This window comes from Saccopteryx bilineata, chromosome 7, assembly GCF_036850765.1.
Source record: "Saccopteryx bilineata isolate mSacBil1 chromosome 7, mSacBil1_pri_phased_curated, whole genome shotgun sequence".
Lineage (NCBI taxonomy): Eukaryota > Metazoa > Chordata > Mammalia > Chiroptera > Emballonuridae > Saccopteryx > Saccopteryx bilineata.
Window position 1 is genome coordinate 16853016 of NC_089496.1, and position 15446 is coordinate 16868461.

Here is a 15446-nt window from a genome sequence, read left to right on the forward strand (position 1 = left end):
TAGAGAAATGACAATCTCTTCAACAAGCAGTGTTGGAAAAACTGAACAGATAGATACATGTGAAAAAAAAATTGGTCCACTCTTTTCTTTTTTAAGATTTAGAGAGAAGAGAGAGGGAGAGGGAGAGAAAATGGGGGATGGGAAGGGGCAGGAAGCTTCAACTCCCATAAGTGCCTTGACCAGGCAAGCCCAGGGTTTCGAACTGGCGACCTCAGCAGTCCAGGTTGATGCTTCATCCACTGTGCCACCACAGATCAGGCAGGGTACACTCTCTTACACCATATACAAAAATAAACTCAAAATGGATTAAAGACTTAAATGTAAGGACTAAATGCCTGACCAGTGGTGATGCAGTACATAGGGCACTGACCTGGGACACTGAGGTCCCAGGTTTGAAACCCTGAGATTGCTGGCTTGAGCATGGGATCATTGACCTAATCCCATGGTCGCTGGCTTGAGCAAGGAGTCATTGGCCCAGCTTGAGGCACACCCCCAAACACACATCAAGGCACGTATGAGAAGCAATCAATGAACAACTAAGAGTGCCACACTATGAATTGATGCTTCACATCTCTCCCTTCCTGTCTGTTTCCCACTCCCCTACACACACACACTAAAAATAATAAAAATAAACACACAATAAGATACCACCTCACACCAGTCAGAATAGCTACTACCAAAGAGTCAACAAGTAATATGTTGGTAAGCACCTGTTGGTGGGGCTGCAGATTGGTGCAACTATGTAAACCAGTATGGAAATCCCTCAAAAAACTGAAAATAGATCTAACATACAACCATAAATAAACAGATTCTGAGTATTTATCAAAGGAAAATAAAAACCATTAATTTGAAAAGATATATGCATCCCAAAGTTCACTGCAGCATTAGTGACAATAGCCAAGATATGGAAACAACCTAGTTGCCCATCAGTAGATGAACACACATAAACACATACAACAAATTATCCCCACTAATAAAAAAGAATGAAATTTTGTCCTTTGCAACAACATAGATGGATCCAGATAATATTACACTAAGTGAAATGTCAGACAGACTGTGGTTTCACTTATATGTGGAATCTCAAAAACAAAACAAATGAACAAACAAAGCAAAAACAGAATCAGAAACAGAGACCAAAGGGATGGTTCTCAGATGGAAAGAGGGTAAAGGTACGGGTGAAAAAAGCATGGAATATTGCCAATAATACTCTGATGTTTGCATGATAACAGATATTAGGATTAGTAGGATTGCCATGCTATAAGGCATAAAAATGCTGAATCACTATATCAAACACCTGAACCTAATATAACTAATATAATACTGTATACCAATTATACTTAAATAAAAAATAAAAGGGAAAAATTCTCACATAAACAAGTTTTAAAAAGGGGAAAGTTCTGTTATTTTGTTACCTTTTACAGAATTATAAAAGAATTATACATAAAAAAAACAAGGTCAGGGTTGTATGGTTGAATCAGGATTACTAAATCATAATTACTATTAGCATTTGCATTACAATAGTAATTAAGGAAAGTTTGGAAAAGAACTAAGCATTGCTGTAATGAAAGCTGATACTAAAATGCTTGTTTTCAAGTACTTTTATTTGCCTCGTGATAAATAAAAATAAAAAGTTATAAAAAGGACAATACTTAAATTTTTTTGAGGACATTAAGGAACTATTTTGAAACAACAGATATATTTACAGATTTGAACTTACCAATTCCCATAGTCAAAATCAAAAGCAATAGTAATTTCAGTTCCCTTTGGAATACTTTGTATAGAATAAATGTAAAGATGTATGGTTCCATCTTCAATTTCATGCCTCACCTGTTAAAAGAATAATTTTTATTTCTATAGATTGCTTTCTATCTTTAGAAGCATCTCATCTTGCAATTGCAAATTGTTCTTTTCAAAGTAATTCACAAATACAACTTGGAAAATATGGCATTAATTACAAGACTTGTAACTATATATCAGTGGTTACCAACTGGGAAAGAAGGTACATTAATGCAAGCTTGATGCAAGCTACAGTCCATCATGTGGTATTTAAAAAGAAAATGTTGAGCCTTGGCTGGTGGCTCAGTGGATAGAGCATTGGCCCCACGTATGGACATCCTAGGTTCAATTCCCGGTCAGGGTACACAGAAGTGATCCTCTGCTTCTCCCCCTGCTTTACCTCCCCCTTCTCTCCCTCTTTTCCTCCCATAGCCAGTGGCTCGATTGATTTGCATGTGGTCCTGGGCTCTGAGGATAGCTCAACTGGAGCACATCAGCCTCAGGTGCTAACAATAGTTTGGAACTCAAACATCAGCCCCAGATAGGGTTACTGTGTGGATCCCAGTCACGGCGCATGCAGAATTCTGCCTCACTATCTCCCCTCTTCTCACCCAGAAAAAAGAAAATACTGGTCTGACTGGTGCTGGCACAGTCAATAGAGCCACTGACCTGGGACACTGAGGTCCCAGGTTTGAAACCCCGAGGTCGCCAGCTTGAGCATGGGATCATCGACATTATCCCAAGGTTGCTGGCTTGAGGAAGAGGTCACTGGCTCAGCTTGAGTCCCCCAGTCAAGGCACATATGAGAAGCAATCAATGAAAAACTAAAGTAACACAACTATAAGTTGCTGCTTCTCTTTCTCCTCTCTCCCCCTCTCTCTCAAAAAAAAAAAAAAAAAAGGAAAGGAAAGGAAATACTGTATTTCATCAATTCTTCAATGCACATTTTTTCATCTTTTATCATCTCTGAATTTGGGAGTCTTGAAAGTGATGGAATCTTTAATTTGATGAAATGCAGTATTGGTACAGTTAACACTATGCTTTTCTATGACAGATACTGTTGTAGGTAGTTTACATGATAATTTCTTTAGATTCCAGTACATCTTTTTTACAGATAAAACTGAAGCACAAACAAGGTTATTAATCTAGTTAGTCAAGAGAAGAGGCATGAATCGAGTAAGCCTGGCTTCAAAACCAACAGTTTTGTAAAAGAATTTATTTATTAAATTTTTTTAGAGAGAGGGCTGAGAGAGAAATAGACGAGACAGAGAGACAGAAGGCAGGAGGGCGGGAGGGGCGGGAAGCATCAACTTGCAGTTGATTCTCGTATGTGCCTTGACTACGCAAGCCCGGGGTCTTGAACCAGCAACCACAACGTTCCAGGTCAATGCCCTATCCAGTGCACCACCACAGGTCAGGCAAAACCAACATTCTTAACTATAAAATCAAAATGTTTACTTTTTCCATGTAAAAAAACAAAACAAAACCAGAAATATTATATTCCACATTAAAACACAATTTTACTGAAGCACATTTAAAATCTATTTTAGCTTTCAGATTTGTCATCTACCTTAAAATCAAATCAAAACATATATTGAGCCATACATATAGAGCTTCCAGAACAAACATAAGTCTATATCCTCTTATAAGGAAAATAACAATTTCTTCAATGTGAAAAGTAATCTTTAAGACCAACACCAACATCAACTAAATTTTCACAATGGAAAGATGCTGGAGTATAAAATGTATCAACAGTTAAAAAGTTTTTTAGGCTACTAGACTTAAGTAGTTAATACTCAGATTCTACAAACCTCCAACCCCTGCCTCCCAAAATATTTCTATAAGCTTACCTCTGCATTGGGTGTACAGGAACGCCTGATGAACCGAGCTTCATTCCCAAAAGTCCTTGCATCAACACACATTTCTAGCCCATGAAATTTAGAATAAAATAAAACAAAAGGGTATGGTCTACAGAAAAAGAAATGCATTATAAACTATTAACCTTTTGAGTTTAAATAACTTCTAAAAGACTTACAGCATTAATTATAAAAGACTTAACAGCATTCAGTAGTGAAGCCAAGAATTGAATATAAAGCAGTCTGATACCAGAACCTATTCTTAACCGCTAGGCTGATTCATGCTAATAAGATTTTTACCTGTTCCTATAACCTTACATAAATAAAAGATAATTAATTGGAGGTAGAGATTTAAATTTACAAAAAAATATAAAAAGGAAGCAACTATTGCCTTTATAAAAGGACTCATAATAGTATGCCTTTAAAGTTCCTACATAATAGTGCATTTAAGTGTTTGATGTATAGCATTGTTTCAACCAAATCTGCTATATAAAAGAGAAGGATTCTCATGTATCTTTTGTATCTTAAGTAAAAACTCAACTTAAAAACAACAGGAAATATTTTTTTTTTTTAATTTTTTTATTTATTTATTCATTTTAGAGAGGAGAGGGAGAGACAGAGAGAGAGAGAGAGGAGAGACAGAGAGAGAGAAGGGGGGAGGAGCTGGAAGCATCAACTCCCATATGTGCCTTGACCGGGCAAGCCCAGGGTTTTGAACTGGCAACCTCAGCATTTCCAGGTCGACGCTTTATCCACTGCGCCACCACAGGTCAGGCCCAGGAAATATTTTTAATAATTATAGTAGATAGACTGGAAATGTTATCTCCCTAGAGATGCAAACATACTTCTAGACGTCAGGAAAGCAATGGCTCTGAAAGGATCACATCAATTTCCCCCCAAAATCACAAACCACAGCAGAGCTCTCCAAAGCCATTACAACCCAGAGAATGGGAGTTGAAAATGGTGACAATAATCTAAGACCAATTAATATCATTTAGTAGAGAGAAAGTAGTTTTGCCTTTAACAGTCATCAATGGTCTTTTCAGGTTCTCACAAGGAATTAGGAAAGGTCCTGCCTGGATGGAAAGGATTCCTTCTAATCTCAGGAAATTGAGCTTTTAATTAACACCTACCTATATTGCTGCAGTTTATCTTTAAGGTAGATTGTTTTAGTGTCAGCAAGATAAAAACAGGTAAGAGAGTGAGAAATAAATCTGCATTTTTTTGTTATGTTTTAGTTCAAAAGTTATGATTAGTCACTGTTCAAACTACACTACAATTTAAAATGCTATAATGACCACTCAGGAAAACAAGATACATATAAACACAGCAGTTTGACAAAACAGCCAAAAATTCAATACATAACAATAAGAAACTAATATGGAACAATAAATGAATATACCTCTTAAAGAAATATCCATTTGCTTCAAATTGTTCTCTTAGCATAAATTTCCCTCTATATTCAATGATAAGTGCATCAGGAGGCAAATCTTTCACAGATTTCAGAATTTTCTTATTTTTTTGTAAATGGCTCTAAAATCAGAGAAATGTTAGATTGATTAAACCTGAATGCTTTTAGTCTAACTAGTTAAGATTGACAGTTTGGCAAATGATAAATTTACCTCTACAGGAGGTTTGAAGAGCAAATTGTTGGTATTCAAATTTGATTTATTTATCTCTTTTTTGTCATTTCCGCTGCCTAATCTCAGAGCTATTCTCTGAGCCTCCCTCTGAACACCTTCGCTATACTGGTTATTATTTGCCTCTTCATATCGATCCATCCATGCTTTGATTTTTGTTTCCCATCCAAAATTTGAACCATCAAATGAAGGATCAATCTCTGGAGCTGAACCCTAAAACCACAGCAAAGTAAGCATTAAAATCTGGACTTAAAATATTTATACACACACAAAATCAACAATGATCTATATAAAATATTAATATAAACTAGAAATAAGTTAGGCTTTCTAAGTTGGCCCTAGTGAAAAGAAGACCACAAACGAGCAGTTTACTACATGTTTATACTGTATGCCACACAAATGTGATCTAGAAAACTGAAGAAAGCTAAGTCAAGTCAAAAGAGCAAAAATTCAAGTTTCACCATCACTACTATAACCAAATGGAAACTACTAGTAAAATTGCAATTACCCAAAGGTTTGGAGTCATTGTCAACTACTGGTTAAAAAAAAGATAATATATGAAATTTTTTATTTTAGAGACTGCCAATTTCTACTCTGTACTCACAGTTCCATTTAAACAGACTATAGGTGCAATTATTATGTAAACTACACACACTGCATATTAAGTATAAACTTATTTTTAATATAATACTAAAATTTTAACATTAACATGTTTTATACAAAAATATACTTTGATCTTTAATTTAGTGTAATTCCAATTTTCTGTATGTTAAATTTAACATGAGAATAAAATGTTTTTATAGAATGTAAAATGACCCAAATGGTCCACAGCCTAAATTAAGGAGTCATAATGAGGGCAAGGACCTTTAAGTTTCAGTGCTTGTTCCTCCTCTACTTCCCCTATTAAAACCTGTAAGATAGAATTCTAAATGCCAAGCAATAAAAAGTTACTACCTCTCTTCTTAATGTTACAAAACATATAAAGGGAGACCTTTTTCACTGGACTGTCCTTTACAAGAAAGGCACAATTACCACACATTTAAAAAATTTATTAAAAACTGAACTCCCACAACTAATTTTTATTTGCAATCTTAGAGTGAAAATCAATTAATACAGATAACAAGAACATATATTTTACTTTATCATTAGCATAATTCAAATTTAACAAATTTAACATGAAATTTCAATTTTGTTTTAAATGTTGTTCACTGTTTTCTTCCTACAATATTAAACTTTGAGAAAAGATTTTTTTCTATATATACAACCTAACATAACTGAAATTTTAACATCATATATAGATTTCATAAAAATCCTTATATCCTGTTAGACATGTACATGTATACAGAAACACTTGCTAAAATTTACCATCAGTCAACCTTATATATTCTTTTCTACAATAAAACAAACTGCAATTGAACCATGAACAATATGGGTTTAAACTGCATGGGCCCACTTATATAAGAATATTTTTCAAAAAATACCTGTATTGTTTTCGATCCATGGTTGGGAGTTAACAGATGCAGAGGGCCAACAGTACTCATTGATCTACACCATTTTATATAGGGACTTGACAACCGTGAGGGGTCCTGCAACCAACCCTCCTCAGATATCAAGTGACAACTTAAGTTTTTGGGAGTCAAAGTTATCCTTGAATGTTTACCAGTGAAGGGGGTGGGGCTGATATCCCTAACCCTGGCATTGTTCCAGGATCAACTGTATAGCAACTTGCTCAACTATTTGACTGAGATAGGTTTAGTTCACTAATTGATATTTTATGTACTTCCATATTCTATAATGATCACTTGATACAGAACAGACCTATTTTTAAGAACAGATTATTATACAAATGAGACACTACATATTAAGGCTTTCCTCAGCTTTTTAAAATAAATATAATGAGTTTTCAAATTTTTCTTTCTTTTGTGTCCCCCCCCCAAAAAAAAACCCCTCTATACTGACCTTGTAAATCTTTAATACAGCTCTTCTAGCTCTCTTAAATCTTATAATTACTACAGAATTACTTATTGGAATTATTATGATGTTAAAGAGATATCTTCAAGAAAAAGATATCTATGTTTTAAAACATTTTTTAAAGATTTTATTTATTAATTTTAAAGAAGTGGGGGGGGGGCAGGAAACATCAAGTCCCATATGTGCCTTGACCAGGGAAGCCAGGGTTTTGAACTGGCGACCTCAGTGTTCCAGGTCTACACTTTATCCACTGTACCACAAGTCAGACAGGAAAAGATACTTTTAAAAGATGCACAAAAACTCACTATGTAATAAATAAAAATATTTCAGTTAAGTAAAACATGCTCCTTTCTCATTAGGTTTGCTATTAAACTGGTTAGATAAGTTGGGAAGAAAGGAAAATTGCTGGAGTATTAATTCTTCCAACAGTTTAATCCAAAAACTTTTTCAGACCTCTTTATTTTGTGTCAGAGAAAATACCATAAATCCAAGTTTAACATAGTAAGTATAAAATCCCAACTTTAACAAAGAATATTTTATGAATCTTTCGACTTGATGTATGCTGACTGACACCATGCATTAACATCCTTGAGAAAGAATTAGAAAAATATTCAAGAATAATCATCATTGGGCAACTGTTTAATGATTTGTTTTCCAGGAATGTTAAATAATGAATGGTTATTATGAATAGCTACTATACCACGTAGACAACAGATACTACAACATGCTCCTGATGTCCTATTTTAACATCTGACAACTTGAAAAACCCGTCGTCCTTTACTACCTAATTTTTAAAAGCTATAGTAACTATATAGCTGACCTCTGTAATCCAACACAAACCTATCTCTTAGGGGGAGACAGAACTAGGGAGCCTTGCTTCTCTCAGCAATGTTGGCATTTACAAAATTTAGGATTTATTCTAATTAATTCAAGGTACAAGTTTGTACTTATATGGTGGATCTATAGTGATTTTATAGTATTTCATAACAACAGACAACTAAATCATTAGAATCCCAACTACACAAAAGAGCAAATTTTCAAATTCCAAATGTGATTTTGCATTCACATGTCTAGTGTATTAACACCACGTGTACTGGAGACATGGAATGCAATAACTGAAATTCAGATTACCCAAAATTTTAGTATTAGAAGTTACTTACATACCTGCTCATTTTGGCTATTTTAAATATTGAGAACTCTAAGTAGAATTCTCTATGGTCCTATTTCTGATAAAGAATATAAGCAATGAGCCTGACCTGTGGTGGCACAGTGGATAAAGCATCGACCTGGAAATGCTGAGGTCGCTGGTTCGAAACCCTGGGCTTGCCTGGTCAAGGCACATATGGGAGTTGATGCTTCCTGCTCCTCCCCCCCTTCTCTCTCTATCTCTCTCTCCTTTCTAAAATGAATAAATAAAATAAAAATAAAATTAAAACAAAAAAAAAAGAATATAAGCAATGCGCCTGACCAGGTGGTGGTGCAGTGGATAGAGCATCGGACTGGGATGAGGAGGACCCGGGTTCAAAATTCTGAGGCTGCCAGCTTCAGCGCAGGCTCATCTGGTTTGAGCAAGGTTCATCAGCTTAAATCCAAGGTCACTGGCTTGAGCAAGGGGTCACTAGGTCTGCTGTTGCCCCCCCCCCGCCCCCGTCAAGGCGCATATGAGAAAGCAATCAGTGAACAACTAAGGGGCTGCAATAAAGAACTGATGCTTCTCATCTCTCTCCCTTCCTGTCTGTCTGTCCCTATCTGTCCCTCTCTGTCTCTGTCACCAAAAAATAAAAAGAATATAAGCAATGAAATGATGCAAAATGAAGAAAGCATAAAGATTGTGAACAAACAACAACTTAGTAAACTCCTGAATAATTGACAGCTGCTATTAAGGGCTTAAATTTAATATATTTACCTTAACTCTTGATGACTTCCTAGATCCTTCACGAAAGGCCTGAAATAAAATGGAATTCTGAGTTTGGGACATAATTAATACTTAAGAATCAACTGGTTCACTGATGATTTTTACTCAGATCTCATTATAACAAGAAGTTTGGTATAACCAATACCACCAGAACTAGGAGAATGTTTAAGTAAATAAATACAGACTATGCAAAACATGAAAACATATATATACGATACAATGCTAAGAACAAGTCTAAATTTTCTGTGTGATCAACATTACAACCATGGAAAAATATTTGATAAAAAATTGGAAGGATATAAAAAATAATATAGTAATTCCTATACAATTCAGCTCCCACACTACTTACTTTATTTATCCAAAAAAATTTAAAACTTACTTTTTTACATTTTGAAATGTTTTGTTCTTTCTCCCCACTTTTTTTCCTTCTTTTATCATTAACCTTAGAAACTCTTGAAGCAGTTAAAGTAATCGATGTTGGGGTGTGCTGAAATGCCGTGTATAATTCCACAGGAACCTCATCACCACTCTCAGTTGCACTTGTATCACCATCTTTAAAAGCAAAAAAGATTACTGTATGTATAATACTTCTATTTCAACAAATAAAACAGCATTTCACATGAGAAAATATTATATATCCATCTTTCTGAAGAATAAAGTTTTTTTCACTTTATTGACCTCGCTCATATTAAGATACATTTAAATGCAAACTATAAGTATCAATTCTCATACATTAAACTAGAAAGGACACAAAAGTATGACACACTGAGATGGTGTGCCTGTGTGGAACACATAGTTGCATACATTGCCAGTAGAATTTCAAAATAACCTCCACATGATAGCCAAATCTGGCAAAATTCTATATGCACTTACCCTCTACCCAATGACCCATTTCAATGGATCTATCTAAAGATAAAATGGAAGAAGCACACACACTCAAAGAACTTACCCAGGAGGGTTTTGTTGAGGGTACTATTTATAATAAAAACAAAATAAAAAATACTGGAAACAACCCAAATGTCCATCAAATAGGATTAGTTCAATAAACTACCATTATTAAAATTTAACTGTATTGGTATCAACATGTTTTAAACCAAAATGAAACTTGTAGCTCATGTTATACTTCTATATTCTGTTCCTAAAAATGAAAGAAACACTATTCCAAATGAAAACTAATGGATCCCCATCTTTCTGAAAAGCAAACATATTTAATTTCTTTAAACAAATAGGTTACCTATATATAGGAAAATATGGATGATTTAAAATTTTTTATTTTATTTTCCTCTAGTTTCTCTATTTCCTACATTCTTATTCTGTAATCTGTAAAAAAGAATACTTAATCGGCCCTGGCCGGTTGGCTCAGTGGTAGAGCGTCGGCCTGGCGTGCGGGGGACCCAGGTTCGATTCCCGGCCAGGGCACATAGGAGAGGCGCCCATTTGCTTCTCCACCCCCCCTCCCCTCCTTCCTCTCTCTCTCTCTCTTCCCCTCCCGCAGCCAAGGCTCCATTGGAGCAGAGATGGCCCGGGCGCTGGGGATGGCTCCTTGGCCTCTGCCCCAGGCGCTAGAGTGGCTCTGGTCGCGGCAGAGCGACGCCCCTGAGGGGCAGAGCATCGCCCCCTGGTGGGCAAAGCGTCGCCCCTGGTGGGCATGCCGGGTGGATCCCGGTCGGGCGCATGCGGGAGTCTGTCTGACTGTCTCTCCCCGTTTCCAGCTTCGGAAAAATACACACACACAAAAAAGAATACTTAATCTTAATCTATACCTGAGATTGTAAATTATATACAATCCACATTCATCAGTAAGGTGTATACATGGACTAAAAAACACGCAGGCCACTCAGTCTCTATCACACTAACCCTAAGTTAGTTATAGATCCTTTTTCACCCACCTGACAAATTTTCCCTTTTCCGGCGTTGTAGTAGCACTGCCCTCTCTTTATCCAAACTCCTAGATTAAAATATTAACGTGATTATTATTTATCAAACATTCATAAATTTATATATAAAGCAAGTTTTAAATGTGATAAACTTACAATTTCTTTAATGTTCTCACTGAAATATCAACAGTATAAAATATATGTACTATCTCCCTTGCCTTACATTAGATTTGATCTAGAATCATTAGCATTAGATGACAGTTTAGTGACTATAATTGCACTCTCTTAATAATTTTTTACATGGGAAACTAGTACATCTTTTCTTTTAATTGAATACTTAAAGCAAAAACTCTAGAAAAAAATGTTAACATAATGTATGTAACAAAAATCACAAATTAAATTTCTTAAAAGAAATGTATGATACTAAATTACAATCTATTTGCATTATACCATTTGCCTAAAATTATTTCCACTTTTGAAATAAACACTAAATATTTAATAATTATTTCATTAACCTCCTTCAGCCTCCACTCAGGAAGTACATTATATCATCAATAGTAATTGTTTTACTCCCCCCCTCCTATTTTACTATCTAAAATTAGTCTAGAGGACAAACAACACTAGATAGTATTTTTAGATGGGAGAGTGAGGGCTCTAGACTGAAATGCCTACAACTCAGTAACAGACTTGCCTTAATTTCTACTAAAATAGGTAACTATCCTATAGCATCACTGATAACTATCCTCGTCATCACAAAATAATAAGCAGATATTGCTGAATTGACTACCCTCTCTAAAGATTAGTTTTTAATGAACTCTTATTGACCAGATATTTACCCCATCAAAAAAATATATGGTGTTATAAAAGGAGAAAGATTTATACGACCTGAAGAGAAACCAGAGCATATATCTGGTGTTATAAAGCAGTAGTTTTCAACCTTTTTACACTTGGGGACCAGTGAAAATAGGAGAATTATTTCAGGGACTGCTAAGGCAGAAATTACCCTGAGTATAAGTGAATTTGACTAAGATCATTCAGTCACTAATCTTCATTTCACATCAGGGTAATTAACTCTTTCATGGACCAACACAATATTTCCCATGGACAGGTTAATAGGCAATTGGAAAATACTTATAAAGTGAAACAAAATCACATAGAAAAGCCTCACTCATAGTAAAGAAATATAAAAGTGTAACACTAAGATTACCATTTCTAACCTAGTTAAACTAGCAAAAATCCAAGTCTGTCAAATGTCAAATACTCTACTGTGAGGCCTGGGAAAATAGACATGCTTATCCAATTACTGGTGGGAATTCAAAATTGTACAGCTCCTATTGGAGGGGAATTTGATAATAGCTGACAAAATGATACATTTACATTTATCCTTTAATGGAACAATCCTATCTCTATTTGCAGTGACAAAAGACTGAAAACAACGCAAAAGTCCACTCCCAGGGGACTGGGTGAACAAAGTATAGTACATGAGAAAGATGGAGCACTTTGAAGCAATAAAGAGAAATGAGTCAAGATCTACATGTAGTGATCTTTAGCATATGTTTTTAGGAGAAAATAAGAAATGTGGCAAAAACTCCATGTACTACTGCTTACCTAAGTAAGGGCGGGGATACAAACAAATATATACCTATTTCTAGTAAAAAAAAATGGGAAAAAAATTTTAATTGTTATTTCTGGGGTAGAAAGATCAGGGATAGAAGTTAGACTTACTTGAACATACCTTGTTTTAAATATTTGACTTTAAAATGCTGGGGCTACTTATTACATAATTATATAAATGTATACATAGACAAAATCAAGTATAAAAAGCAATCTTTAAAAATAAAAAATTAACAGATTACTCATCATCTGGCAGGAATGTAAAATGGTATAACTACTCTGCAAAATAGTTTGACAATATGTTCTAAAACTAACACATGACTGTGCCATTTTAATCTTGGGCATTTATCCCAAAGAAAACAAAACTTAGGTTCAAAAGCTGTACACAAATATTCATTTGCAATACCCAAAAAGTAGAAATAACTCAAATGCCCTTCAATGGGTAAATGGTTAAACAAATTGCAGTACATATATATATATACCACAGAGCACTATTCATCAATAAAAAAAGAATTAAATACTGATTTATGCAGCAAATTGGCTCTCCAGAGAATTACACTGAGTAAAAAAACTAATCCCAAAAGGTCACATACTGTATGATTCCATTTATTTAACATTCATAAAATGACAAATTATAAAAATAGAGTATAGATTAATGGTTGCCAAAGGTCAGGGATAGAAGGGAAGGGGTCCAAGGTCGGAGGTGGGTGTCATTATAAAAGGTAACATGAGAGATTTCTTTAGATGTAAATGTTTTGTCAGTATCCTGTGGTTGTGATACTGTATTAGTAATTTTGCAAGACATTATCACTGAGAGAAACTGGGTAAAGGATACACAGGATCTCTGTATTATTTCACAACTGCGTGTGAATCTACAAATAACTTAAAACAAAAGGTTTAATTTTTAAAAATCAAAAATAAACTAATAGGCCCTGGCCGGCTGGCTCAGTGGTAGAGCATCGGCCTGGCGTGCAGAAGTCCTGGGTTCGATTCCCGGCCAGGGCACACAGGAGAAGTGCCCATCTGCTTCTCTACCCCTCCGCCTCTCCTTCCTCTCTGTCTCTCTCTTCCCCTCCCGCAGCTGAGGCTTCATTGGAGCAAAGATGGCCCGGGCGCTGGGGATGGCTCCTTGGCCTCTGCCCCAGGCGCTAGAGTGGCTCTGGTCCCAACGAGCGATGCCCCGGAGAGGCAGAGCATCGCCCCCTGGTGGGCAGAGCGTCGCCCCCTGGTGGGCGTGCCGGGTGAATCCTGGTCGGGCGCATGCAGGAGTCTGTCTGCCTGTCTCTCCCCGTTTCCAGCTTCAGAAAAATACAAAAAATAAATAAAATAAAATAAACTAGTATAATCAGCATACATGTGTATCTAGTTGATGTTACAATCACACAGTGCAGTTCTTTCAAGAAACTTTTAAAAAATTAACTATGCATCCCTTGTGGAAACTAAGAAAAGAAAAAATTCTAAACTGTTTTACATAATCATATTGTTGGTGCTACTGTTGGTATTATTACTATTGAGACTAGGGTTCTTCTATGGGATTAAGCAAGTGAAAAACTGTGATACTCTAATTCCATTACATCTGTGTTGTTGAGAACTAGGATAAAAGGGAATATAGATGAAACAGAAATGGTTTAATGGCATACAGATTTCAAGTTACAATGTTGTACACCCAAGACTTATATAATGTTATATACCAATTTTGCCTCAATAAAAAAGTTAGAATTTATTTCTATTCCTTGTATTCCTAAATATATTTGCAATTATTCAGTATAAATTCATGTACTGTATCTTAAAAATAAACAAACAGACTAAACACATTTCCTAACTTTGTCTACTAAAAATAAATGTAGTAACATTGATCAATCCAACAGGAAGGAGCATGACTAGCTCTTTGAGATTCTGGTCATGAAAACCAATTCTGAGTTTGAGGCACAGAACAAAAACAATCAAGTAATACTAGGGTACTGTCAAAAGGACCCAAGAGCCAACTTGAAAAAGTTCCCATCTACCAAAAACAGGGCAAAATTTGAACATCAATAAAGATAATAACTTTAATAGACTGACATGCAATGTTAAAATCCCTGAGTCTATAATGCTACTTACAATTTTTTTTCATTTTTCTGAAAACTGGATAAAGAGGCTAAGAATCTGAAAGCATTTATCTTGCCTTTCCTCACTGAAATATACCTTAATAGAACTGATCAGTTAGTACAGGGACAAGTTTTTCTCTAGAAATAGTCCAGCTAATAAGTGATAAGCAATAGAATTAAGTCACTATTGTGCAACTCCTAATAAATGAATACATTTAAAGAATGACTATAAATGGGCTCCATGATAGAGATAACTAGATAGTACATGTCACCTGATAGAACAGTCTATGAAAACAGTCTTACAAAAAATAAATAAATAAAGCCTGTGGTGGTGCAATGGATAAAGTGTTGATCTGGATTGTTGAGGTTGCCAGTCTGAAACACTGGGCTTGCCCAGTCAAGGCACATACCATAAGCAATCAATGAACAATTAAAGTGAAGCAACTATGAGTTGATACTTCTCACTCCACCCCTTTGCTCTCTCCTCTCTCTGCAAAATTAATAAATAAAATACTTTTAAAAAATTAAATAAAACCTGACCAGGCAGAGGCACAGTGGATAGAGCATCGGACTGGGACGCAGAGGACCCAAGTTCGAAACCCCGAGGTTGCCAGCTTGACCGCGGGCTTATCTGGTTTGAGCAAAGCTCACCAGCTTGGACCCAAGGTCACTGGCTTGAGCAAGGGGTCACTCAGTCTGCCCCCCACCCC

The 15446-nt window shown here is 35.6% G+C and overlaps 1 protein-coding gene across 5 annotated transcripts in view; it reads right to left on the reverse strand.

The window, feature by feature from the left end:
* The window catches only part of KMT2E (lysine methyltransferase 2E (inactive)), a 106607-nt gene that overhangs the window by 25664 nt on the left and 65497 nt on the right, over positions 1-15446 (reverse strand). For all 5 annotated transcript variants that reach the window (XM_066240506.1, XM_066240505.1, XM_066240503.1 and 2 more), the window contains 7 exons: positions 11048-11106; positions 9538-9710; positions 9150-9188; positions 5255-5485; positions 5035-5165; positions 3627-3744; positions 1718-1827 (listed from right to left, as the gene is read on the reverse strand). In XM_066240506.1, the coding sequence (XP_066096603.1) occupies positions 1718-1827; positions 3627-3744; positions 5035-5165; positions 5255-5485; positions 9150-9188; positions 9538-9710; positions 11048-11106 (861 nt within the window). The remainder of the gene's footprint in view (positions 1-1717; positions 1828-3626; positions 3745-5034; positions 5166-5254; positions 5486-9149; positions 9189-9537; positions 9711-11047; positions 11107-15446) is intronic.